This window comes from Manis pentadactyla, chromosome 6, assembly GCF_030020395.1.
Source record: "Manis pentadactyla isolate mManPen7 chromosome 6, mManPen7.hap1, whole genome shotgun sequence".
In the NCBI taxonomy this organism is placed as follows: Eukaryota; Metazoa; Chordata; class Mammalia; order Pholidota; family Manidae; genus Manis; species Manis pentadactyla.
The window spans coordinates 19228122-19252943 of NC_080024.1; the positions used below are offsets into that span (position 1 = coordinate 19228122).

Sequence of the window (24822 nt, forward strand, 5' to 3'; positions counted from 1 at the left end):
AAGGGGGCTGCAGACATAGTGTCTGAATAGGTTGCCTGAGGTTTCAAGAGGGATGATGTTCCTGATCAGGATCTTTTCAGAGCAAGACCTGTGGCCCTGTCAGCTCATATTCCTGGGATGTGCCTGCTTGTGCCAATTAACTTTATAACAAGGTGGCCAGCCCTCCCATCCGCCTCCCATTCCCTCCAGCGATGAGATCCTACCCAATAGAAATGCCCCTTTAAAAGAGAATGGAGGGAAATTGGCACTACAATCCCTTCCTCCTATCTAAAACCCCACACCAGGACGCTTTAAGACACCAGGCAAGATTTTCAGGCTTAGAATTTTCTCCAAAGTGCCAGTCTCTATAACTCACTGCTCCCTCACTGCTGTTGTGTGAATGTCCCTTCCTCCAAGTACACACAACACAGACACACACACACACACACACACAGCTTCCCTGGGCCCACAATGTAGCTGAAGGAGAATGACCATCTCTCACTCCACCAGCAAGAGAAACACGCTTCATTATATCCCCTTCCCCAGACTTTGTGGGGAAATGCAGCTTTCCTTTTTTTCTTTTTTTTTTTAATGCAACTCGTCACCCATGGCTGGTCATCCCACATTAACACACCCCCACACTCCCCCACACACACGCACACATACACACCTTACGTGGTAACTTAGGTACTAGCAGACAGCCATTCCCAAAGCTTGGGAAGAATTTCTTGGGTACTCTATATGTCCAGCTGGCTAGTAAGAAAATGCTTCTCCCTGCGCCCGGGCTTGGCTGGTTAGGGGTAAGAGGGAGGAGGAGACCGGGTTACTCCTCATTGTGTCCACCCTTCTCCCAAGAAGTACCTCTTCCATCGGCCCCCCCCTTCCAATCCCTCCCCGCCTCGGCAGCCCCAGCCCTGTCCCCCATGCCCCCTTCGTACATTCCAGAGGGAGGAGGGCACTATTCGGGGAGTGAAGGGGAGCCCCCGTGTGTCTAGAAGGCCTCTCCCCACCCCCACGCCGTGTGAGTTTGTACTGCAAAGCTCCTTGGCATCCTCGCTGGGTTGGGTGTTGGGGAGCTCAAATTGCAGCTACGAACTGGCTGGCAGCCAGGGGCCGTCTATTTAAAAGCGCTTGCTCCACCGGAGCCCGTAGTCTCTTTGGAAACTTCTGCCGGGGGAAAGAGCTAGGAAAAAGCTGCAGAGCGGTGCGCTGTGGGGTTTCTCCTTTTTTTTTTTTTCTTTTTTTTTTTTTTTTTTTTGCTCCTTTTAATTACCCCTTCCTCCGTTTGCACCCTTCTCCGGGCTTCACGCAGAACCTGCGAATTTCGAAGAGGTGGTGGCAGAGTGGGAGCAAAGAGGTGTTAGGATTTTGGATTGGGGCTCTTTTTTTTTTATTTCTTGATTTCAACATTTTCCCTCACCGTCGCCGCAACAGCCGACGACGCCTCTTACCTGTTCCGCGGGCAGCCGCGCGCCGCTGGCAGCTGAGGGTTTAGAAAGAAGCAGGGCTTATTTTAGATTTTAAACAAAAATTTTGAAGGCAAATCCATTTTTCTCTCCCCCCCTCCCACACCCCCTTCTCCTCCACAGCCTCCGAGCTCATTATCCCGGTGGTTGCTTTGGGGTGAACAATTTTTGTCTTTTCTCCCCCTGCAATTCTGACCAGGTCCGCCTGGGCGTCTGTCTCTCCGGCCTCATCTCCCTCTGCGTGCACCTGGCGCTGCTTACTCCCCCAACCTGTTGCTAGTCTTTAATCCTTGAAATTGGACTTGCTTGCAGGCACCCCCGCCCTCCATCTCTCTCTATGTTTTGCAATTGTCTGGGAGAGGGCACCTGCTCTACTTGCTAGAAAAAAATCTCCCCCACCCCCTCCGGGCGCTCTTTCGGCCCCTTTCTCGCTGCACTCTCACCCTCCTGCCCCGCCCCAAGGTAAACGGGGAGTCTCAGGAAGATGGTGCTCACCGCGGTCCTCCTGCTGCTGGCCTCCTGTGCGGGGCCGGCGCAGGGCCTGGGCTCCTTCGTGCATTGCGAGCCCTGCGACGAGAAAGCCCTTTCCATGTGCCCCCCCAGCCCCCTGGGCTGCGAGCTGGTCAAGGAGCCGGGCTGCGGCTGCTGCATGACTTGCGCCCTGGCCGAGGGGCAGTCGTGCGGTGTCTACACTGAACGCTGCGCGCAGGGGCTGCGCTGCCTCCCGCGGCAGGACGAGGAGAAGCCGCTGCACGCCCTGCTGCACGGCCGCGGGGTTTGCCTCAACGAAAAGAGCTACCGCGAGCAAGCCAAGATCGGTGAGCGCGCTCAGTGTGCTAGTCAGTTCACGGCGCACGGCCCGGGAACACGGGACAGGCTGGCCCCGCGCGCTTTGCCCAGCAAGTGGCTGAGAGCCGGGGTGCAGCCCGGGGGTGGGGAGGGCAAGGAGGGTCCTTGCATCTAGGAATTGGCGCCCTGGCCGACCCTGCTACCCTGGGCTGCTGTCTAGCCGAGCCTCTGGCGGTTTTCGCTCCTTCCAGCCCCTGCCCTCAGCCTTTTTCACCCCACCCCTACCCCTGGTGTAAGCAGTGACTCTGAGCTCCGATTCGGTCTCAAGGTCCGAAGGGTGCATGTTACAGTATCAACTTCTTCTCCCACCACCCCTCACCCACCCACCCACTGCGTTTGTATTCTTAACTTGAAAAAAGAAATCTCTTTTGTTAAAATATTGCTTTAACTGGGGACCTGGAGAGAGAGGGGCGTTACAGGTCTTCCGTGCTGTTTCCACCTTTGTCCCTCCCAGCCCCCGGCCCCACTACCAATCCCTCTTGACGTTTCTGTCCTCCTACCCTGACACACACACACACACACACACACACACACACACACACACACACACACACACACACACACACACACACACACACACACACCCTATGTAGCTAATGCCTTTTACACACACACACACACACACACACACACACACACACACACACACACACACCCTATGTAGCTAATGCCTTTTGGGTAGGGGCTTTGATGTCCCTCCCACGTGCACACCCATTGCTCTTAACTTGATATGATTGATTGTGGTAAATGGTAAAACATATTAATATACAAAATACCTGTTTTCCTCCCAGGAAGAAAAGAATGCTTTAGGCACTGGCGGCGGCGGCCGGGAGGTGGGGACGCGGTGGGGCGGGGTGGGGCGGAGGAACGCTGGTGTGTGGGAGGTGGGGGGGTGGGTGGAAAGGAAGGAAGGATTTGATGTTCCTGTGCTGGGTGTTCGTCCCTGACTCCAATTCCTTTTCCGCTCCTCAATTCAAATTCAGATTTCACCTAGGACAAAAGGTGGATGAGGGTTGGGAGGCAACAAGGGATGTGAAATTCAGACATCGCAACTTCCCCGCCAGTGCTAACACCCCCCACCCACCCCCGCCCATCTCTCAAACCCGATCACAAGCGGGTGTGGTGTAAATGCAGGAGCTGGCCTGGAAACACCGAATGCAAAATCAAGGGGCGGAGACAGAAAAGCAGCGCTCCAGGAGCCTCCCCTCCGTCTCCAAGTAGCCCCGCCCCCCGAGTTGCCCCGCCCCCAAATCCTCGGTGCCAGGAGTCTAGGGTTTAAAAGGTTGACAGATGTACTTGTTAGAACAGTTCCGTCCCCCTTAGAATGTTTCTTTCTGGAGTTAACCTGACCTTAATATTTTTTTAAGTTTAATGAACTATACACAAAAGTCTGAGTCTGAGACGTCAACCTGGTTATTGCTCCTCTCCAAAAGGAGTTAGGACTTGACTAAATAACGTTTATTCTGTGTAGTTTCTTATTGGGACAATGCCCTCTCCCTCCTATCCCTTTCCATTACGAGCACCCCAACATGAGTTTTCCTAACTGCCAACTACAGACGCTAACGTAGCGTTGGCTCTTTAAAAGAGGGAGGTAAACCTGGATGCCCACAAACCCTGAAGGTTTTGCCTGTCGCAGGCGGCCGCCCCTTCAGTTTTGCAAAGGGAATTCTTCAAATTGCAGCCTGCAAAGGAAGGGACCGAGAAGAAAATGCAGGCCCTGGAGGCCCCAGAGGCGGGTTTGTGGAGTTATTTTTATTAAAAGCCACTTTTCGAAGGTGGTTCCGCCTGCCTTTATCTTGGTGGATGTGAATTTGGAAAAGCTTAGCACCAGGGGGAAAAAGGTATGAATTGATTTTCTGGCTTGGAAGCGAGCGCGTTGGGGAATAATCTGGTCACATAGAAAGTACGTAAGTTATCACTCAGCCGCATTCAGGCCCCACTTTTATGTGCCCAACGGTGTGGTTGGTGTGAAGGGCGCGCGCGCGCTCAATTGCTGGGAAAGCAAATTGGCGCATCCAACTTTACAGTACACACGCACACACGCTTTTGTCCCAAGCTAGATGCCCTTGAGATTTCTCTGAAGCCCCTTCCTCAACCCCCACCTTCAGGGTGCCTCTGGGCCAACGCAGAACAGCCTCCCCGCCTCGCCCCCACCCCGCCAGCGCCCTATCCCCCCTGGGCGACTCCTTCCAGCCTAAGGCAGGTGCCTGACCCATTGCGGTTGCGGGATGGCTGCGCTCGATCCCTGGCGGGGGCTGACCCCTTCCTCCTGAACGAGAGGATGAGTGGGTGCTCCTGGCCGGAGCCTTTCTCTTCCAAAACCGTTGGGTGGGCCCCAAAAGTCGGAGATGGCGCAGAGACACTTCTTAAAGAGAGGAAAATGAACAGAGAGAGGGAGGGGTGTGTGGATTCCTTTGGCCAAAATTCCTGCTCCACAACTCCACACCACCACCACCACCCCTACCAAAATCTGCAGTAGGAACCTGGGTTTACCTCTTCCTCCCGCAGTCGCCACCATATAAAGATACAGATACATAGGTGATATGTGTGTGCGTGACACACATCACATGTATATGAAGATATATACATACACCCATTATATATTTACACATATATATATTAAGAGAGAGATGTATTCTTTTTACACCAAAAAAAAGTGCATTTCTAGAATCAGAAACGGGGAGCTGAGGAGAGCGAGGTGGCAAGCAGCCAAAGCTTCTGGGAGGAAGAGCGGAGGGCGGGCGGGCGGAGCCTGGTGTTTTGCTGGGCACGTCGCTGAGCAACCGCAGAGGGAGTCCGCCCGCGAGCTGGGTGCTGGGAGCGCGCCGGGTCCTGCGTTTTATTTTGGCCCGTTCAGGGGCCTAGAAAGGTATAGAAAACAGAAGGCATGTGTGTGAGCCTGAGGGGAGGCGGAAGACAGGAGTTATTTATTGGCCAAGCTCCATAAATATGGTGAGCTGGGTGGAGTCAAGGAAGGACCCGGCTTCGCTTTGGGCTTTGTTTGGAGAAGGAGCCTGGCGGCTTTCTGCGCGGGAGGGTGGCGCGCATACTTGCCCGGGTCTGGGAGACCTCTCCTGTGTCTGTGGGACATTGCGTTTGGGATACAAGTGGGTTCTGGGTTTCAGTTCCATGTCGCTGAGAAATAGCAGAGAAAAAAAAAGGACAAAAAAATATGCTTCTGGGAAAGAAAAAAAAAACACCTAAATAAAAATGAATTGAGCCTTTGCTCCTCTGAGGGGTTTGGCCTCCACCTGGCTTCCACTCCAAGCCTGGTCCAAATGCCATGTTAAAGTCAAGTTCCAGAGTTAGGTTTATTGGCCAAATTTGTGTCTGGGTTGAACAAGATCATGGAAAACTGAAGGAGCCAGATTCCTTTCCCACCCGCCCGCTTTCCTTTTGAAACAAGCCTTTGAGAGGCTGGCTGTGCCCTGAGCCAACCAAAATGAGAATCGGGAAGACACGAGATGGTGCTTTTAACTTGACTTTTCTTGCCTCCTCCCCGCCTCCACCCCCTTTCTGCTGTGTCAGCTCAGACCGGGAGTGCAAGCAGTTGGCCACAGTGAGAGCTCTCATTTTCTTTCCGTTTCTTTTTTCCCCTTTCTTATCCCTTCCTCCTCCTTCCCCCTCTTCCACCCCCAACTCCAAGGCATCCCCTGAGGGCTTGAGTTTTAAGCCAGAGCAGCTGTGAGTTAGTCCTGGGGCTGGGGCTGGATTTGAGTAGGCAGGTGGGCCTGCAGCTGCAGAGGGAAGCCTGGCTGACCTAGGAGCCAGAGGTCACCCTGAGGGTTATAGCAAAGGGCATGGGAGCAGGAATCGCAGCAGAAGCCCTGGTGCACCTCATGGGATGGGGGGTGGGGGGTGTCAGGGAGGAGCTAAAGGGAAAGGAAGGTGATTTTTGTCTAAAGTTTTTATTTTGAACCTGAGCAAGACCTTTGAAACTTTGAGATATTTAATGTGTGGAAAATAAAACCTTGTAAAGGGATCACCACACTCCAAGCCCACTGCATCCAGAAACTGGAAGAACACCACAAACGGACCAGGTACCAACAAGGGACCCACAGGCAGAAGTGAGGAGCACGAAGAATGGATGGGGTGAGAGGGAGGCCATTTGGAGGGGTTTGTTTGGCACTTTTAACTACAGTTTGATCCAAAGGTTGCAATCCCCAGACCATTCTTAAATTAAAATCTGGATATGTTTTCCAAAACTATAAGACTTACTACATATTTGCAAAAATTAATAAGCAAATTAACAAGGAAACTGATTCTAAGATTCCACCCCTCTCTCCCCCACATTCAGAGAATCTCCAACTTTCTGTTTCCCATTCCATTTCTTTCCATGATTTCTGTTATGTCTTTTTTTTTTTTTTTTAATATAAATCCAGAGGAGTGACTAGAAATCTCTATGAGAGATGAAGTGGCCTTTCCCACCTGGCTGCTCAACTTAGCTCTGTCCTAGAGTCTCTCCAGGAATTGTGTGGGTATTGGCCAAGGAATGCTAAAGCTGGAAGGAATGATCATCAAAGGGAAGGCCCTCATTTTGCAGATGACGCTGCTGAGGCCCGGAGTGTGGAGTCACTTGGCCAAAATCAGGTGCAGCGTTAGCGACAGAGACAGGACTCAGTCGTAGAACTGTACTGATTCAAGGACTAGGTTCTGCTCTTCCTGGCTTTCTTCACTAGTCACTCAGGCTCCTGCCTAGACCTGGCCTAACCTGCAATAAGACCTTCAGCAGATCTTGCCAATGCTCTCATCCCATAGCAGGGGTTGTGAGGATGTATGAAGGCTCAGAACTTGGGAGTTCCCCTAGAACTCCGTTTTAGGGGAAGAAGTCTCCACAAGGTGGAGAATGCAGCACCCCTTTTATTTTCAGTCGTAATCTGTTCTGCCCCTTTTCTACACAGTCCTGGAAACAAGGCTGGCTTAGGCAGGTGGTTTGGTGAGGGATGGGGGCAAGGAGGGTGGAGAGGGTGGTTCAGCCCAAACTCCAGGTCCATGTGCCAAACCTCATTTTCTGAATGGCAGGGAGCTTCCCTGATGTGGAAAGGCAGGCAAGCCCTCGCTGCCCCTTGGCTGTGTGCAATGGTCCATCGTCTCTAAGAACACAGCCCAGAAGTGGCCTGCTTGCCATGGCAACCAGCTTCTACTAGCACAGGCCTTTCATGGAGCCAGGCATGCAGATGAGTTTGGGTCAGGTGGGCTGGGATGAGGGGGGGAAAACCACAAGCCACTGAAATAATAAGACAGCAAGAGGGTCACTGGGTTTTTTAAAAGAGGCTGGTATGTGGAATATCTTTGAGAAGAGGAGAGATGGGCCTCCAGACTATGGGCCTCAGGTTGAACTGAGAATTGCTGAGAGCCATCCTAATACAACCTGGAGGCTGTGGCAGCTCCTCCCTTGTAGATTCTGAAGGAGAGAGATAAGATAAGGCCCTCTTTCCAATAGGTTAGACACACCAGGTGAGCCCTAGGGGAGATGTATCTTACATCTGCAGTAAATCTCAATTTGGACACTAAATTTTCATCACAAATACTTGTTCTGTATTTTTAGGTGTCAAAATTTACATTTGAAATAGTAAATTCATATACCTGAGTTGTTCCAAACATACTCAAAAATTTTCCAGTAACTAAACCAAGTATTGGTATTTAAATTTAAATTCATTTAAATGGAATGAATTTTAAAATTCAGTCCCACTAGCCACGTTTCAATCATCAATAGCCACATGTGGCTACTGGCCACCAGCAAGACCCATGTCCACCTGAGAAGAGAACCGGGGCCCTACTCTCTCCTCCTGCCCCTGAAGAGGCCAAAAGGAAGACTCTCCACTTTGATTGACAGATACCACAGGGCTCTTGTTTGACCCCTCGGAAGCCTCTTAGAGGGACCAGGGAAAGAAATTCTAGCTGCCAGCTCCCTGCTACCCCTTTCTGGTCATCCAGGACTTGCCGAGGGAAGTGGCTGCCTGATTGCAGTGTTCTCAGTAGGCCGTAATGAGTCACAAGTGGAAGTGTATCCAGGCAGAGAAACAAGTGCTTCCTCCCGTGCTCATCTCCCCCTCTTCCATTCAGAGGCTAGCCCTTCCATCACCCTGTTTGGGGGTGTGTATAGGGAAGGCTCCACATTTCCCAGCTCTAGAGAAACCCTGGGAGCTGTGCATCAGCACGTGTTTCCTATATGTAAACTTATCACCAGCTGCCTCCCAGGGATCAAGAAGTATATGCAGGAGTCATGGTGCTGTATTCTAGTTTGGCCCTAGATGGGGAAAAAAGGAGGGGGATCCTGTCTTTACCTCTAGTCCCTGGACAGTGGGGGATGTATGAGTGAGACCCCAGCCTTTCATTCTGGGGGAGTATCACCAGATTGACACCTGCCACATCTATACTGTGGAGGGTGATGGGTCACCTTTTTCCTCTCCATCTTTTGGAAGGAGACCTGATACTGTAATGCGGCATGAAGGACTGGGATTAGACAAAGGGACAAACTCCCAGGGTGAGTTCTCTAATTTCAGACTGGCTCTCAGAGCGCTTGTGCAAAGGCCCTCTCACCTGGGGTTGGCAGTCAGACTCCCCAGATGAGAAGGGAGAAGGGCAGAGCCATCACTTTTCAGCAGACCTTTCTGCAGTCCAAGGAGCCTGAGATCTTGTGATCTGCAGTAGACACCCGTCAACCAGGTGCCTCAGCAACCAAATGTTTAGTTGATGATTAGAACTAGGAGGGTGAGAGGCAACAGAGACAATAAAGGCAGAGACTTGTGCTGAGAGTTAATTAGCATGTATCAACTCATTCAGTCCTCATCACAACCCTGTGGAGGGGCTGTCCTCAGCCTGCCCATGACTAGATGAGAAAACCAAGGAGAGTGGTCAAAGGAGATGTCCCCCAAGGCTCATCGAACCATTGCTAGCAGCCCTCCCTTCCTCCCAAGAATGACTGAAGGTTGGGGAGGGGCTGTCTCACTCCCAGTCCTGAATGCTCACCCGCTGTGTTATATGCTGTATTTATGTCTCTGCTCAGGATTGAGATGTTATATACCCAAAGGCCAACTTGGCTGGTGGTTTAGAGCACTGAACTACGTTAGTTTGTGTAGCCTGAGATGGGGGCTGTAAAGGAGCTCAGCAGGGTAAGCCTACTGGCCTCAGTGTCCACTCACTGACTCTGAATCTGCTCCCCACCTCTGCCAGTCACCCCAAGGCAGCAAAACACCCCTCCTGTGTCTGCTTGCAACTCCTCCCTTTCTGCAGCTGTTCATTAGGACGATGGTGGCTTGGGGTTTGTTTTCCTCTTGGAAAGTCAATGCTCCTTTCCTTCTCAGCCCATAATTCAGAGTAAAAAGAGCCCAGAACATGCACGTCTGTGACTGACCACAGCAGGAAAAAAAAATAGTGTCTTCCGAGAGAGATGGGCTGACACTGGTCAGGGATGGGATGGGCAGGAGCAGGGACTGTGCACAGCCCCTCCCTTCCTCTTTATGCAAAGACACACACACACAGTGTAATTGAGTCATTTGGCATCCACAGCTGGGGAGCAGTCGGACTTCAAGAGACTGAGACGTGTCTTATAGTTTTTTAAACAAGTACAGCCAGTCCATCATTTTCCCATAAGCCTTGTGTGGTAGCAAAGAACAGGGAGCTGCAGGGTAGCTAGGCAACAGAGCAAGGTGGAGAGGGGATGAGGAGCCTCTAGCCATACCCAGGCATGGATCAGTGACCTCAGACCACCTGTGCAGACTTTTCTGCAAAGATGACAATGTTCTATATCTGTGCTGTCCAACGCAGTAGTCCCTAGCCACATGTGGCTTCTGTGCCCTTGAAATGTGGTCAGGACAACTGAGGAGCAGAATCTGTAATTCGATTTAATATTTACCCATTTACCCAGCCATATGTGGCTAGTAGCTACTGTGTTGGACTGCATAGCCTTAGATTAAGGAAGCCCAGGAAATCCAGGGAACACTTACTTCTTCCTGCTCCTGGGTTACTGTCTCCCACACCTGCAGTTGCTATGCTGGATGGCAGGGGGCGTGGGTGAGGTGTCCTCTCAGGGCATCCGAGGAGCTCCAACTTCCCACAGACACGCTTTGGGACCCATTTCTCTTTGTCTCTTAAGCTGGTCTATACATCTCTCCATTTAATGATTGTTTATTGAATGCCATATGCGGGAGAGGCAAAGTAAATGACAAAGCCTTGCCCTTAAGACATTCACTGTTTGAATTCCACAGAAGAAGCTAGAATGAGGGCCAGAAGAAACCCAGCTCCCCTTTTCATTTCCTGTAGAGAGATCCTGGGTGAGCCCATCTTATCTTCTGGCTTGAAAAAGAGACTTTCCTCTCCCCAGGTCAAGGTGGCCTGGCAAAGCCCTGCATTCCTCCTGAGCTGTGAATTCTGACTATGCCTCAGTTTCTTCTGTTTCTGTAAGCAAAGTCACAATATCTGGGCCACCCAGTTTTCTCTTAAGCTTGACCATGAGGTCAGGATAGAACAAGAAACCACCACCAACCTGGGGCCAGGCTGTTAATGGTGCCAGGGTGTGACTTAAAGTCCCAGGGTGGAAGGCCAGATTGCAGGGAACAGTGGGTCCCCAGCACGTCCAACACTGTGACTGGGGACCAGGGGCAACCAGAACCCTTCTTTAAGAGCTTGGCCTGCATCTGCTGGTCAAACATCCTTCTCCTGCAAGAGAAGAGTAGCAGCAGGAGGGTGGGGCTGGGGAGTGGGAGAGCTTGGGTAGGGGGCACGCGCCGTGTACTTGCCCTGGGAGTAGCACTGCCCACCCTATGATGCCTCCAGGTCCCTGAACCCAGATACCCTTTGTTGTTGCTGGACATGAAAATGACAGAGTCCTCAAGCAGGTGTTCGTGTTGCCCCAGGAAGGCCATGTGCCTGTGTGGGCCTGGTGGCTGCTGCTAAACCATGTGGATGGGGAGTACCCTGTGAGAGAGGAGGTACGTTGGCCACCCCAACGTGGCAGGGGCCGGGGCCATAAGATTGTTGGTTGGAAGGACTGAGGGTAGAAACCAGAGCAGACTCAGAACCCACCCTAAGGGAACAGTCAGGACAATACAAGAGCCCTCACATCCTTAGCAATAGGGTAAGATCATGGAATTAGTTTCCCAGAGGAGAAACAGATTCTGTGCATTCCACATTTCTCATCCTATCCCTGCAGAATCCTTTCAAAATGACATCTAGAGATAGGAAGGGAGTTCCCAGTATGTTTCTCTGCTATCCCTGATCATTTTTCAGTTGCAGAGGAAAGAAAAAGCAGGGGACTATGCACCCCATAGCCTTGTCCCTTCTTGCCTCCAGCTCCCACCCCTGCCTCATCCTGCCCTCACGTGGGATTCTTCTAGTCCTTGCCTGCCTCTGACTCTTTAAATGCATGTTGTAGACACACAGAGAAGGAGAGGATTTGAGTGCTTGTCAGAGAAGTAGGAGAGGGAGACATGCTAATTCCGTATTTTAAAATTGCTACAATCCCTAGAAAAAGCCCCTGGGAATTGTTGTGTGGCCGTCAGTCTCCCCTGCCATCTACTGGCCATGTGGAGGTAATGACCTGTTGGTCCAACAGCTTTAGGAACTCGCTGCACCATTGGGTTGCTTCAGTTGCTGTTCTCGCAGGCCAACTTCACCAGGAAGTCCCCCCTCCTTATATCCCACCTAAATCCTTTCTGCAACATCAGCCCCGATGAAATAGCTCAGGAGCTGCCAGTCTACTTGTGCCTTTTTGTTTTGTCAAAAACAAGTCATTCCAAAATTGAAAGCCTATTTCTGACCCGGCCACAAAGCAGCTGAGTACGGCTAGATGGCTGCAGCATTCCAGCTCCAGTCTTACTTTTCAGCGCTTTAATCTTCGTGACTCTGTGCTGGCTCCATGCCAAGTTTCCACTATCTCTCTGGAGCCTACAGGTGACCCCAAGACCCTGATTGGTATCTTTGATACTCGACTCTCCCGCTGCCTGAGTAGTAGGTCCCATGGGGTTAAGTGGCACCAAAAACCGGAGGCACATCAGAACTTTAAGCCTGCCCTTCAGAAGCAGCCAAAGAGCCTGCAAACAGACGCAGGTATGCCCTCAGGAACCCTGCCTTGCAGGGGCTGGGAGAAGGAGAGGGGGTTTGCAAAAGGGCTTTGAGTTCCTTACAGAAGACAGAGGAATCCACATTTTGTTTTCCAGTGTCACCATTGCTTGGCCCCAAGGCAGTACTTGAACACTTTCAGACTAAAGAGAGACCAAAGGAAATTGTCCCAAAGTTTACTGAACCATTAACAGCCACATCCTCCTCCCAGGAAAGGGGACTCTAGGTTAAGCACAACCCACAGCACTTTATAGAAAATGTCCTAGAACGTGCAGAGTCTGGAGAAGAGCAGCTGATATATGGAGGGCAGTGAGGCAATCTGCCTCCACCTCCAACGAGGCCAGAAAGAAGCTCCGTGAGAGAAGGTGAAGCCACGCCCGACTGAGGGACAGGGCCCCCCAGACAGGTGGCCGGAGGAGGCTGGGTGGCATTCCCATCCCGGGCGTCTTTAAGAACTAGAAAGAGCACCCCTGGGATGGTGTGTGGACTTGTTTCTGCTTGAGCACAGAGATGTGGACTAGTGGCCTGTTGGAAGGATGAAGGTACGGCCAGCCGCTGGAGGTGAGCAGCCTCCTGCGAACTCTCCCACTGAAGAGGCAATTTCTTGAGCCCAGCTCTGTGGCTGCCCCTGAGGACAATGTGCTGGCCCTCCAGGCCAGGCTGGGAGCAGCCCCTAGAGGAAGTGCTCACCCTTCTTCCTGTGCTGTCAGCACCCAGGCCTCTTCTCCTCCCTGCACTTCATCTGCTTACAATCTTGATTGGCGGGTGGGGAGTGGCCATGAACCCCCAGAGTGCTCCCACCCTTTCAATGGCAACCATCTCTTGCCCTCTCCCCTACCCCAGTGCTTCTTAGAGTCAGAATGCTTGTTGATGCCCAGAGGGGTTGAGCCAAGCATCAGGTCACTCAGTGATGGGCTCAGCAACCTTTCCGTGCCAGGCTAGCTTTTCCTTTCCCCACCCCTCTGCCCAAGTCCTAAGCCTCAGGTTGGGCCTGCATTACTAGACAACAGAGCCCTAGGCTTTCAGTTTGCACAGAGTCCCCCAAACCAGCTGTGCTCCTCCCTGCAGCCCACCCCTTTCTACCTCATCCCACCACCGAGAGAAGTTCCTTGGCCCCAAAACGGCACTCTTTAAGCTACTCCCTTGAAGGCTGCATTCCGCCTACCAGGCACACCACCACTCGGATGAACCATCGCGGTAGGTTTTGACAGTCAGAGCACTGAGTCCACACACGGTAGAAAGAGGGAGTAAAGGGGCCAAACGCGGGGGATGGGGACCTCCCTGCACCCTGCTGTTTGCTTTCTCCCCGTCATCTTCCTCTCCAAGGACTACTTCCCTTCCTCTCCTGGGTGCAAATACCCAAATCAACCACCCACCCAAAACACAGCAAACCTGTGAAGGCTTCCTCAGGGTGGGGGCTTCCCTGCCAGGGCCTTACAGGCCACACACATATTCAATTACATTTGACAAATCCTGAGCCCGGAGACAAACAGGTGCTCAGGGGCTTCCTGCCACCTGCCATCCTGACCAGGTTAGGCAGGCCAGGTCCCCAAATGCCTCCCTTCACACACACCTGGAACTTCCCCTGGAAGGGACCTCCTGCCCCAAGGACACAACTTCTCACCCAGCTGTGCCGTCCCCCCCCACCTCCTGTCACCCCTCCTCCTTGGAGTCCTCTCCTTGCATTTCCTATCCCAAGGCTTTGCCGTCACGGCTCCTGGGTAGTCCAGCAGAGGGGGTGGAAATAAGGTTTTTCCTTCACCCCATTTGAGTTATTCGGGGTCACCCCAAAACTCTATTTTCTTTTCCTAGAATTGGGAAAGAAAAGAAGGCAATGAAGACAGGGCCTCCCTGCCCCTGCCCCTGCCCCTGCCCTGCGTCCCATCTCACTGTGGGCATCCCTGCCACACCCTGCCCACCTGGGAAAAGCCATCTCAGACCTTCTTTTGGGTCTGCCAAGGCTGCTGGGGTCAAGGAGCTAAGAGGAGAAATGGGGACCCAGAGAAGAGGGTCTGTAAGATAATGGAAATCTATGGACAGAGGAAAGGACGGACAGGTGGAATTAAACAGATCAACAAATAAATGAACAAAGTCCACTTCTTTAAAGGTCATAAGTCAAGCTAAGTATAGACTGTCACCAAGTCACTCCTATATATAACTGCCCCAGTCCCAGCCAGCTGTCACCTCTCTTGGCCTGGAGCTTATGTTCCAGTCTCCCAGAGCCTGAGCGCTGAGCCAGCTCTGAGCCAGAGCAGGAAGTAAAGCCTCCGGCTCTGTGCCTCCCACCTGCTGGCACTGTTCCCCTCCAGGCCCCATATTTTCCGCTCCTCTGGCCCCCTTCCCCTGTTCTTCATGAGGGTCCCCACCACCCTGCTAGTGCAGACCCCCAGGACCCTCCTGCCCACAGGCCCCCAAGTCCAACTGCTTCTCAAGTCCAGCAGTTCAGAAAGCACAGACCTCACCAGAGGATAGACTTGGCCTTTCTTGTGCCCTATTTCCTCTGACCACCCAGACCTTCAGTCTGTATTCTTATATGACAGCGCCACCTCCAGCCCCCGCCCACCTGCTTAGCCAGCCCCCCAGCAAGCCAGCCCCTCACCACAGCCAGAGCCCTCGCACAGGCCACTTCCCTCCTCCGTCCCCCTTCCTGCCCCCAGAATGCCCCCCTTCCTAGAAACTTCCTCCACCCTGTTCACCAGCTTGATTTTCTCAACACTATTCCACTCCCTGGAGTCTTCCTAGACTGGTTCTGCTGGGCTCCAGCCATGCCAGGACTGCCCTCCACTTACCAGGGCCAACTCTGACGTCGGGGTCCTTATTTCCGGGCTTCCCCCAGTTTGATGAGCTCCAGAGACGCCATCTCCTCGCCCCAATCCTCCGAGCCGTGGGCTCTGCCCCTTTGTGTCTCAGCCCACAGAGGCTGATCCTCTTCCCTCTCCCAGCAGAGAGAGACTCCCGTGAGCACGAGGAGCCAACCACCTCCGAGATGGCAGAGGAGACCTACTCCCCCAAGATCTTCCGGCCCAAGCACACCCGCATCTCTGAGCTGAAGGCCGAGGCAGTGAAGAAGGACCGCAGAAAGAAGCTGACCCAGTCCAAGTTTGTTGGGGGAGCTGAGAACACTGCCCACCCCCGGGTCATCTCTGCACCTGAGATGAGGCAGGAATCTGAGCAGGTGGGTCACCTACAGTCTCTCCCATCTGCCTCTGCATCACACCCAGCAGCCTCTGTTACCACCCTGACTTTTGACCTTTCCCTGTCTAAACAAGCAAACATGGCAGCAGGAGCCACTTAGGCTAGATCTAGAAAAGGATCTACTGCTTATCATGGTAGCTCAGCTTCGATTTCGGGAGGACTTTCTCAGAGCTTATATTTATCAGGACCCAGGACTTGTCTGAGTGAGCAGGAAGAGAGGCAGTGCACATTCAAGCAAAGTGCCCGCCGGCCAGCCATGGTGAGCACAAGCCACGTAGGTGTACGACCAGCCTGCAGCTGGGTCCTCGCCTAGGCAGAAGCTGAACATTCTCCTAGAGCATCTCCAGACGACCACCTCTGGCCTTAACTTCCGCAGAATGGAAACGCTCAGGGTGGCACAGGAGACAAATGGTACGAAATGCCTCTGTACCTGGTCAAATGCACAGTTTGCACACCTTAGACACCTGCGGTGTGTGACATGTGAGAGAGAAGAAAGATCTTTGGTAGCAATGAATTGGAACAGCAGGTGGTGGCTTTCTCCACCGACCCTTTAGCCCCCACCCCCTGGGCCACGTGTTCTGCACACCTAGGTGGTTTGTACGTGGGTGCTGCCACACCTCTCATCCCTCTGGTCTGCACACAGGGGCCCTGCCGCAGACACATGGAGGCTTCCCTGCAGGAGCTCAAAGCCAGCCCGCGCATGGTGCCCCGTGCCGTGTACCTGCCTAACTGTGACCGCAAAGGATTCTACAAGAGAAAGCAGGTATGCACCCCTCTGCCCCCAAGTTCAGAAAGCTCCTGAAAAGACATTTGCCAGGAAACCTCCACCTTTTAATGCCTAAGATTTCTTTCATCACCAACATCCTGACCTCCAACATCCACACACATTACCACAGTCATAGTTCACCCCATTGCCTCCTATACTATAATCTACCTAAGTTTTGATGATTCACTTTATTTACATGAATTCATTTAAAAAGGAAACATACCATTGCTTCATGTCACATGCTGTATGCATTATTTTCTGAAACACAGACACATATATATGACCTTAAGACACCATGTACCACCTAAAATCATTTCATTCCCCACTCTCAGCCAGGCTACCGGTGACACTACTGTTGGTCAACGAGTAATACTTAGCCTCTTAAAGGGGCCCACGTGACCTTAAACAATGGCTCTCTCAGTATGTGGGGCATCAGAATCACATAGAGGGCTTGTTAAAAGACTGATTGCTGGGCCCCACCGAGAGTTTCTGATTGGTAGGTCTGGGCTGCATTCTGAGGGTTTTGCATTTCTCACAAGTTCCCTCCCTGGTGACCCTGACGCTCCATGAGGATACCCTTCATCTAAGTTAGGGTTCAAGACCCAGAGGTCCTTGGGTCAATTCTCAGCCTTCCACTTACTAAATATGTCCTCTTACCAAGTTCTTTAATGTCTCTGCCTCCAGTTTCTTGTGTAAACTGAATAGTTGTACCTGTTCTCATAGGGTTGTGAGGAATAATGGATTAATCACTGTAAAGCACTGAGAACAGTACCTACAATATAGTAAGTACTGGTTCATGATAAACCTGTACAGCTGATGTCTTCTATTACTATTATTCATGATTATTTTCATCAAACTCATGAGATCATGTAGCTCTCTGGAGAACACCACGCTGGAAGACCCTGAATGGGTGACATAAAGAAGAGGTTGTAGGAGCCAGTCAAGGGCAGACTGCCTAAGTCAGCATTTTCCTGGGCCCTCTAGGGGGACACCAGCACCCTGAGGGTTGGGTAAAACCCCTCGGCTCTCTGGGGGTGAGAGGCTCTCCTGGGGTGCTGGGGAAGACAAAGGGCTGGGCAGTAGCCGCCTCGGGCACAGCCATCCTCATTACCTGTCACTTTCCCACCCCAGTGCAAGCCTTCCCGTGGCCGCAAACGTGGCATCTGTTGGTGTGTGGACAAGTACGGGATGAAGCTGCCAGGCATGGAGTATGTCGACGGGGACTTTCAGTGCCACACCTTCGACAGCAGCAACATTGAGTGATGCGTCCCCCCAACCCCATCTTTCCCCTGCCCCATCCCACCCCCAGCCCTGCCTCCAGCCAATGCCTCCCTCCACCCCAGGACGCCACTCATTTCATCTCATTTTAAGGGAAAAAAATTACATATATCTATCTATTTGAGGACACTGAGGACCTCGGAATCTCTAGCAAGGTCTCAATTTTGAAAACAGCGACAACAGAGATACAAAAAGCTAAGGAGAGCCCCCCTAAAACAATTCTCTTTTTAAGACAAGTTGAATGGACAGGGAAGGGAAGAGAGGAAGAGCAAGAGGAAGAAAGGGGAAGAAAGCACGTGTGTAGAAGAGAGGGAAGGAGGAACAGAGTTACAAAAAGGAGAAGAAGAATGTGGGCGGGAAGGAGAGGTCACTGGGTCACGGCTGGAGCCATCTTTTGTGTCCAGCCCTGGCCGAGTTGGGGAGATGGTTGGGCACTAGAAGGTGTGCCCCAAGATGTGGCATTGATGACACACTTGGATACTTCCCACTTTGGATTGGTCGCAGGAGGAGAAAGGAAAAGGCAGGCAGCTCCTCTCTTGGCTCCATCCCCTCGAGCCAGCCATCTAGACGGCTTGCACCCTGTCCTTCCTCTCATCCAGCCATGTTCTCTCTCCCGCAAATTTATGAAAACTAAAATGCATTCCGTTCCTCTCAAAACAAAGCAAATTAATAACTAAGTGATATTAGATAGCTAGGTTTCCCTAAGCAGACACATAAATATTGAATCTGTGTGCATATTTCACTCCCTGTGCAGACTTTTAGATATCAGTACACACCCCAGTAGTGAGAAGACTTGTTCTTCCAGGGAGAGTAAAACTACGGGCCGACGCGTGTGGTTCCAGCCCCTCCTTGCGTTCCATTTGCAACTAGCACAGCCTTGGTGGGAGGATAGGCTGAGAAAAATTAAATGTGGGCTTGTAGTTATCTACAAGGCTCCAAATAGTCATATATAGACATATAAATCTATTTTCTTTCTCTCTTTCTTTCTCCCTTCCTTTAAAGGTTTGCATTAACTTTTCAAAGTAGATTATATGGGAGGCATTGAGGAGCTTCCTCATTCTGGGAAAACCAAGAAAATCCATATTCTTCTAACACAACCCAGTTTTCCTGCCTCCCAGGGGCAACAAATTCATGGGAGTTTGTGAGACACGCTGTTGGATTTTTCATGATTTTCCATGTATGTTCACATGTTCACCAAGCCAGGTAGATGAGAGCCCTCAGAGGGGCGCCCACCAGGCACTCCCAGCTCATCCCATTTCAGCCATCAGACCCTCTGGAAGTAACTGTCTCTGGACCCCACACCAAACGAGCCCAACAGGTTCAAGTTTAAACCCTGGTCCTGCCAAGCCTTTCCATGCCATCTGGGCAGAGCCTGCATTTTAGTCTTCATGCTGGCAGAGCAGGAGAGATGAGAGACAGGAAAGCAGGAGATGGAGACAAAAAGGTGTATGTACATACAGGGAAACACAAAAAGTGACTGTCAAGCCAGAGGAGATGGAGGGAAGGGACCGAGGGTTGAAGGAACAGGGAGCCGACTGCCCCATTCTAGCTTTGGAGCAAAGCAACAGAACGGAGGAGAGAAACTTCCATAGCTCTCCATGAATCCCTTGGGGGTTCAAGGGGAAGGAGAGAGGAAAACGGGGGGAGAGGATGTAAGAGGGCAGTGAGCTTACTCCAGGCCTTGGAGCTGGGGAAGGTAGAAGATAATTTTAAGTGGGTTCCAGACTTTAGCAACTGGATAGGAGCAAGGATCAGCAGAGACTGACCAGGCTTTTGAAGAGACGAGACTGTGTTCTCAATGCCCACCTTCACCTGCAATGGGGGGCTGAAGCCAGAGTGCCTTTCAAGCTCCTCAGCCACTCTGGCAAAGTGCAGGCTTCCTCCCTGGGGTGGAGGAGAGAAGAAAGGCCTGGGACAACCAGGGAATGGGTGCTCCGGGGCACCATCATTCGGCAGCCAGATTCTGAACCAAGGAGAATTCCATTCTCACCGACTTCTGCAACACATTGGCAGCCCTGGGACTGTCCTGAGGCTGGAGCTAGCCTGCCAGGAAAGGGGGCCTGGACACTGGCAAGGAGACCTTTTGGGCTGTGAATGCAGCTCTTCCCACTCCTTCCTGATGGCGTGACACAGCGGAGACCACCCAGCACTGAACCTGGGACAATGAAGACGGACAGCAGAGAAGTCAAGCTGTTCGGGCTAGTGGGAAACTTGGAGATGTCTCCCACCTCCCAGATGGGACAGCTGGCTGGGGTGGGAGAGGAGGCCGATCCTCGCAGGACAAAGGGCCCGATGGGGACGGCAGCCATGAGGACTTGCTTGGCCTTGCTTGTCAGCCACCCCATCTCTCTGCACAAGTGTCCCCAACCCCTGACTCACATTTCTATGTCTTAGGCCAGTATCGTAAACCTTTCCCACCGCCTCGCTGTCTGCCTACTCATTTTTTGGATCTTGAACAGTCATCTAACGGGGATTTGCCTGGGGTGCCATTCCCCCTAAGAAAAGACTGAGCCAGGAATTGCATTCCCCACCTCTACCCCTTCCCAAGCCTGGACCTGGCTCCTGAGAGAGGCTCCACCCCTCACCCCCAACTCTGCTGTTTACTGGACTTTGGATGGACCTCAGCCCCGTACGCCAGCTCTTTGCCATTAGCCATACGGTGGGGGGTTACGGCCTGATTTAGCTCCACCAGTCTCTTCAGGCTTCCGAAGTTCATGCCGATTAACCCAAGCCTGTGAGTCTCCAGCGCTCACAGGGGCTCATTCTGGTCAACTGGCCACTCTCTACAGGATGCTGGACCTTCATGGCAGATGGAACTAAGAGGGAGGTCTGGCCTGAGCCCGAAGTGGGGAGACCCTGGGGAGGGAGTCCCTGACGAAGATGGAGCCCCTGCCTGGGTCGGGTGTGGGGCAGCAGGTGAGGATGCTGCCAGCTGTGAGGCCCTGATCAGGGCTCTTCAGACTGCAGGCTGCCTTCTGGCCCCTGTCTGGGGCTCTGCAGGCCTTAGGCTCTGCGTTCTCTAGGGCTTCATGTCTAAATGTTGACCCGCACCCCAACAGGTCTCTTCCCATCCCCTTTTGACTCATGCCTCACTCTGGCAGTGGAGACGATGTCTGTCATCTCCCACTGCTGCCAGGTGATCGAGGGAGGCCTTGACAGGACTGATCCTGCTTCCCCCAGGGCTGCCCTTCCTGCTGGGCAAAGCAAGGCATCTGGGAAGGCAGAGCCTCTAAAGTTTCTCAGACAGCCAGGCCTGGACACACAGGCCTGGAGACATTCAACCCCACACGTGCAGGGAGGACGGGAGGCCCAGGAGGCCCAGTGTCATCCACCTCCTGCCTCCTTGCTCGTTTTCCCATCACCACCTCGGTGGTCTCCATGGTGACCAGCAGCGTCAGCCTGTCCTGGAGAGTGGACCTTGACAGTGCGTTGCCCTCTCCGTCCACTCAGGCCCAGCGAGGGCCCCAGCTCCAAGCAGAACTTCAGAGAGGAGTGGGCCAAGGGGGAGCAACCCTCCGGTCTCAGAGAGGACATTTTGGCTTCCAAGAGAAAGGAGACTAACTGTTGGGAAGTGGTGGGACGAGGGAACGGGGTTTACCAGCCAGCAGCCTGGGCGTTGTACTGTCTTTATTTTTAAAACCACTAAAGTGCAAGACGTAGTTTGCACTTTTCTCCACTTTTGTTTTCTCTTAGGTTTTTGCTTCTTTTTTTGAAACATGCTTTCTTGGTTTTCTAATGGAGTCTGTAGTTTAGCCATTTCTGCACACACTGGCCTCCTCTCTTTAACTCTTTTTGGATGGGCAAAGGGAAGGTGGGGAGAGTCAGCCACCTGCACCCCTTCACCCCCACGTCTCTGTCCCCTCCACCAGCCTGAGTCCCGACACCACCTCCACAGTGTAGCCCACACGGATAGACAGTAGTCAGACAAGATTCCTTCAGATTCCGAGTTCCCTACTGGTTTGTTCGTTTGTTTATGTCAGCAATAACCACAGCATGCATTGTTGGGGTTCTTCGTAGCGTTACAGTCATACATACCATAGCTCTATTCTCTCCTTTTTTGTTTTCAACTTTAAAAAAAAAAGTAAATGCTCATAATCAATAGTGGTGAAAAGGATGAAAAAAATAAACCAACAAACAAAACCAGTTTGTGGGGGAAAAAAAAAAAAGAAAAAAAGTGGAACAAGAAATCACCTGAAGGCAGAAGAGAGTGCCTCCTGTTTAGCATTTTGTACCTAAGGAAATAAAAAAAAAAAAAAAACACCCAGAGAATCTCACGTTTTATTAAAAAAGTGAAGATTGCTGTACACTATTTATTCAACTTATAATTTATGTTACTCCTTGATCTTTGTCTTTTGTCATGACAAAGCATTTATTTAATAAAGTTATGCATTCAGTTAGCCGGCGTCAGCGTCCTCCAAGGGCCCGGGAAGGCAGGCCAAGGGCGAGCGAGTGCAAGAGGGCTGCTCCCTCCTGCGGGGACCCCCGACGCGCGCCCCCTGTCCAGAACTCGGACGCCCCCTTCTCCATCATCACTCAAAACCGTCTCCGTGAGTTACTGTAGACAATGCCCTATAATGTAGACAAATACTGTTTGATCAATGCCCGTTCCACCACTGAACCACTATTAATAAGTGGCCTTCCTTTGCCCACATCACATGATGGCCTCCTCTCCTTGGAGAAGAGTTTCAGGAAGGCATTTCTAGAGTGTTCCTGAGTCTCCAGTGCCTCATAAGCTCTTTGCTCCTGGGAACCTCTCTCTGGCCACGGGGAAGCCTACCTCCTACTCCTCCCCAGCCCCCTGCTGTTTGGCCCCGAGGCGGGAAGCTATGAAAGGCTAGTGCCTCCCTGCATGTCCCCTGCTGCACCTCCCAGTCCAGGGCACACCGGGAAAAGGGAGATGGTGGCATCTCTGCTCTGAACCCCAGTGCCCCACCGCATCTGAGTCGCTTGGCAAGCGGAATAATTGGGAGCGACCCTGGCCAGCAAGGGGTTGTTGGTTGGTCACTGGGCGCGCATGCTCCTGAAGGGCAGCTGAAACTGTCTTTGCTGAGCCCTCCCAGCCCGTGCAGGGCTTTACAGACCCGCGGGCATTCCCCAACGCCCAGCAGCGAAGGCAAAGATGGAGGTGGAAAGCTGCAGCGGGGGCACAGAGGGATGGGCAGCCTTCCCCACTTCCCTCTGCAGGCGCCTTGGTGGGTGGAGGGATGGGAAGAGTAACGTGCAAAAGGCCATGCTGGTCTGGGCCAGGCCCCGTGGCACCAGCTGCCTGAGACTGCCTCCTGGCCTCTGCAATGGCAGCTGCCCCCCCTTCTGTCACCCGCGAACCACCTCAGGGCTGTGCCCAGGATTCTGCTCCCCATATTCCTCCCCCGGCCCAGGCACTGCCCGGTGCTCCGCGCTCCACCGCTCCCCTTGCTGCCCCCACACACAGCCTCATCTTCCAACTCCCTGCTCACCCACCAGTCATTTGCTATCCGGGCTCCCAGCTGCTCCACCCCTTACTCCTCATCGCGGTGGCCCCAGCACCTTGGTGATCACACATTCACCCGGGGTCCTTGAGGTCCAGTAGGCCTGGACCAGGGCCTGGAGCCTGCTTGTCGCCCACCCTCAGCCCTGGAGGTGGTGGCTGGTCCAAGGCCACACTTTTAGGAACACTGCTGGGCTCCACTCTCAGCTTGGCCAGTCTCACCTCCACTGAAGCCACACTCTGAGCCTGGGTGCCCTAAAGGGTTCCACATAGAAAATATGAAATAAAAATAAAAACCACTCTCCCCTTCCAATGGTAGTTTCTATCCCAGTGGGCAGCATGGGCTGGCAGCTGCAATGCCAGGGTTTCCCTTGAGGGGAGTGAGTCCTTGGCCTCCCCCATTGTATTTTTTTATGCAACAAGCCTGTGTGGCTCTGCTTCCTTCTCTCAGGAGACTGGAAGCTCCACTAGTACCTTCGGCTTGTCTGGGTGTCACCTGCCCTGCGGCACCTCAGCTCTGGGTAAACCTCACCAGCCAGTATTGTCACAGCCCTGCTGAGCCTGGGAGACAAAGTGCCACCAGCGTGTGGGCAACATACAGAATCCCCAAGCCCCCAATCCTGCCTGGGGAACGTACTAGGGACCTCGAACTGGGTTGTCTCCCTCCCATGTCCCCTCTTGTCTACAGCACCCTTCCCTGCACGTCCCCTTCTGAGAAAAGCAGGACACACCTGTGAGAATGGCCTGTCTCCCCGCCTCAACCACAAACCCGCTGTGGCAGCCCCTTCCCTCCTGAATCAGTCCTCCTCTGTTTCCAAGGACAGCCCCCATCCCCTGCTGTCCCCACCTGGCTCCCACGCCCCATCAACCATCCCCTCACCTGCTGTACGGGTGACAGAGGAGACAGAGACAGGGGAGGGACATGAACAGCACCTTGTAGACAGAACCAATGTGGCTTGTCCGTGAACTGGGCGTTGGACGAGGCTGAGGGGAAAGTCAAGGCTATCTTCTCCACCCCACGTCCCCCGGGCAACTCACATTCAGGGCGCCCAAAACTGAACTCTTCCTGCTGGCTCGGGTACTCATCTTATTTTCTCTTATGCTTTATAAAGTACAAGTTCAAAATCAAGAACACAATTTGAACTCCTCATCTTCCCCCAACCCATCCCTTCTTCATCTCCTCCTCCTCCTTGGTTTGCCATCTCAGAGAGTGGCACCACCACTCACCCAACTGCCCCAGCCTGACCCCCAGGCATCACTTGTGACTCCTCATTTAACCCCTGCATCCAGTAAGTCCCCATGTCCCAGGAATAAGCCACCTCGTTGACAACTTTCAAACCTGACCCTCCCCTGCACCTCCCTGGGTGGTTCAGGTCACACGCACTGCTCATGGGGGTCACTGCAGCCCCTCCCTGCCGGGACCTTCCACCCACTTCCGTGTCCCCATCCCAGACACCTCAGTTGGAGTTCACTTTGTGAAATGCAAACCCAGTCACACCCATCCTCTGCCTAAATTCCTTCCTAGACTCTTGAGAGCTTTTGAGCCAAAGCTGCAACCCCTCAGCAAGACACCCAAGGCCCTCCCGATGAGCTCGCCTCTGGCTTCCTCCACCCGCGGCCTCCCTTTGCCACAGGTGGCCTCAGCCACATGCAAGTCTCCACGGTCACTGTGTAGCTCATGTTGTTCCCTCTCTCTGAACTCCGTGTGCATGCGTGTGTGCACACACGCACACACACCACTCCTATTCCCAAATTCCTTC

The 24822-nt window shown here is 52.7% G+C and overlaps 1 protein-coding gene and 1 long non-coding RNA gene across 3 annotated transcripts in view; one reads left to right on the plus strand and one right to left on the minus strand.

Annotated features, from left to right (window-relative positions):
• LOC118927594 (uncharacterized) overlaps window positions 1-2097 on the minus strand; it is a 36933-nt gene extending 34836 nt beyond the window's left edge. Inside the window, exons 1-2 of the long non-coding RNA XR_008998174.1 lie at window positions 1941-2097; window positions 1431-1462 (exon numbers count right to left, since the gene is read on the minus strand). This is a non-coding gene — a long non-coding RNA (uncharacterized LOC118927594). The remainder of the gene's footprint in view (window positions 1-1430; window positions 1463-1940) is intronic.
• Window positions 963-21992, plus strand: IGFBP5 (insulin like growth factor binding protein 5). Of its 2 annotated transcripts, none has more exons than XM_036916081.2 (4): window positions 963-2263; window positions 15302-15531; window positions 16195-16314; window positions 17449-21992. In XM_036916081.2, exons 1-4 carry the CDS (start codon window positions 1930-1932, stop codon window positions 17578-17580), a joined length of 816 nt encoding a protein of 271 aa, XP_036771976.1. In that variant the 5' UTR covers window positions 963-1929; the 3' UTR covers window positions 17581-21992. The 2 variants fall into 2 exon arrangements, with proteins under 2 accessions (XP_036771976.1, XP_036771969.1); XM_036916074.2 differs by having other exon boundaries at window positions 968-2263; window positions 15299-15531.
• The last annotated feature ends 2830 nt before the right edge of the window (window positions 21993-24822 follow it).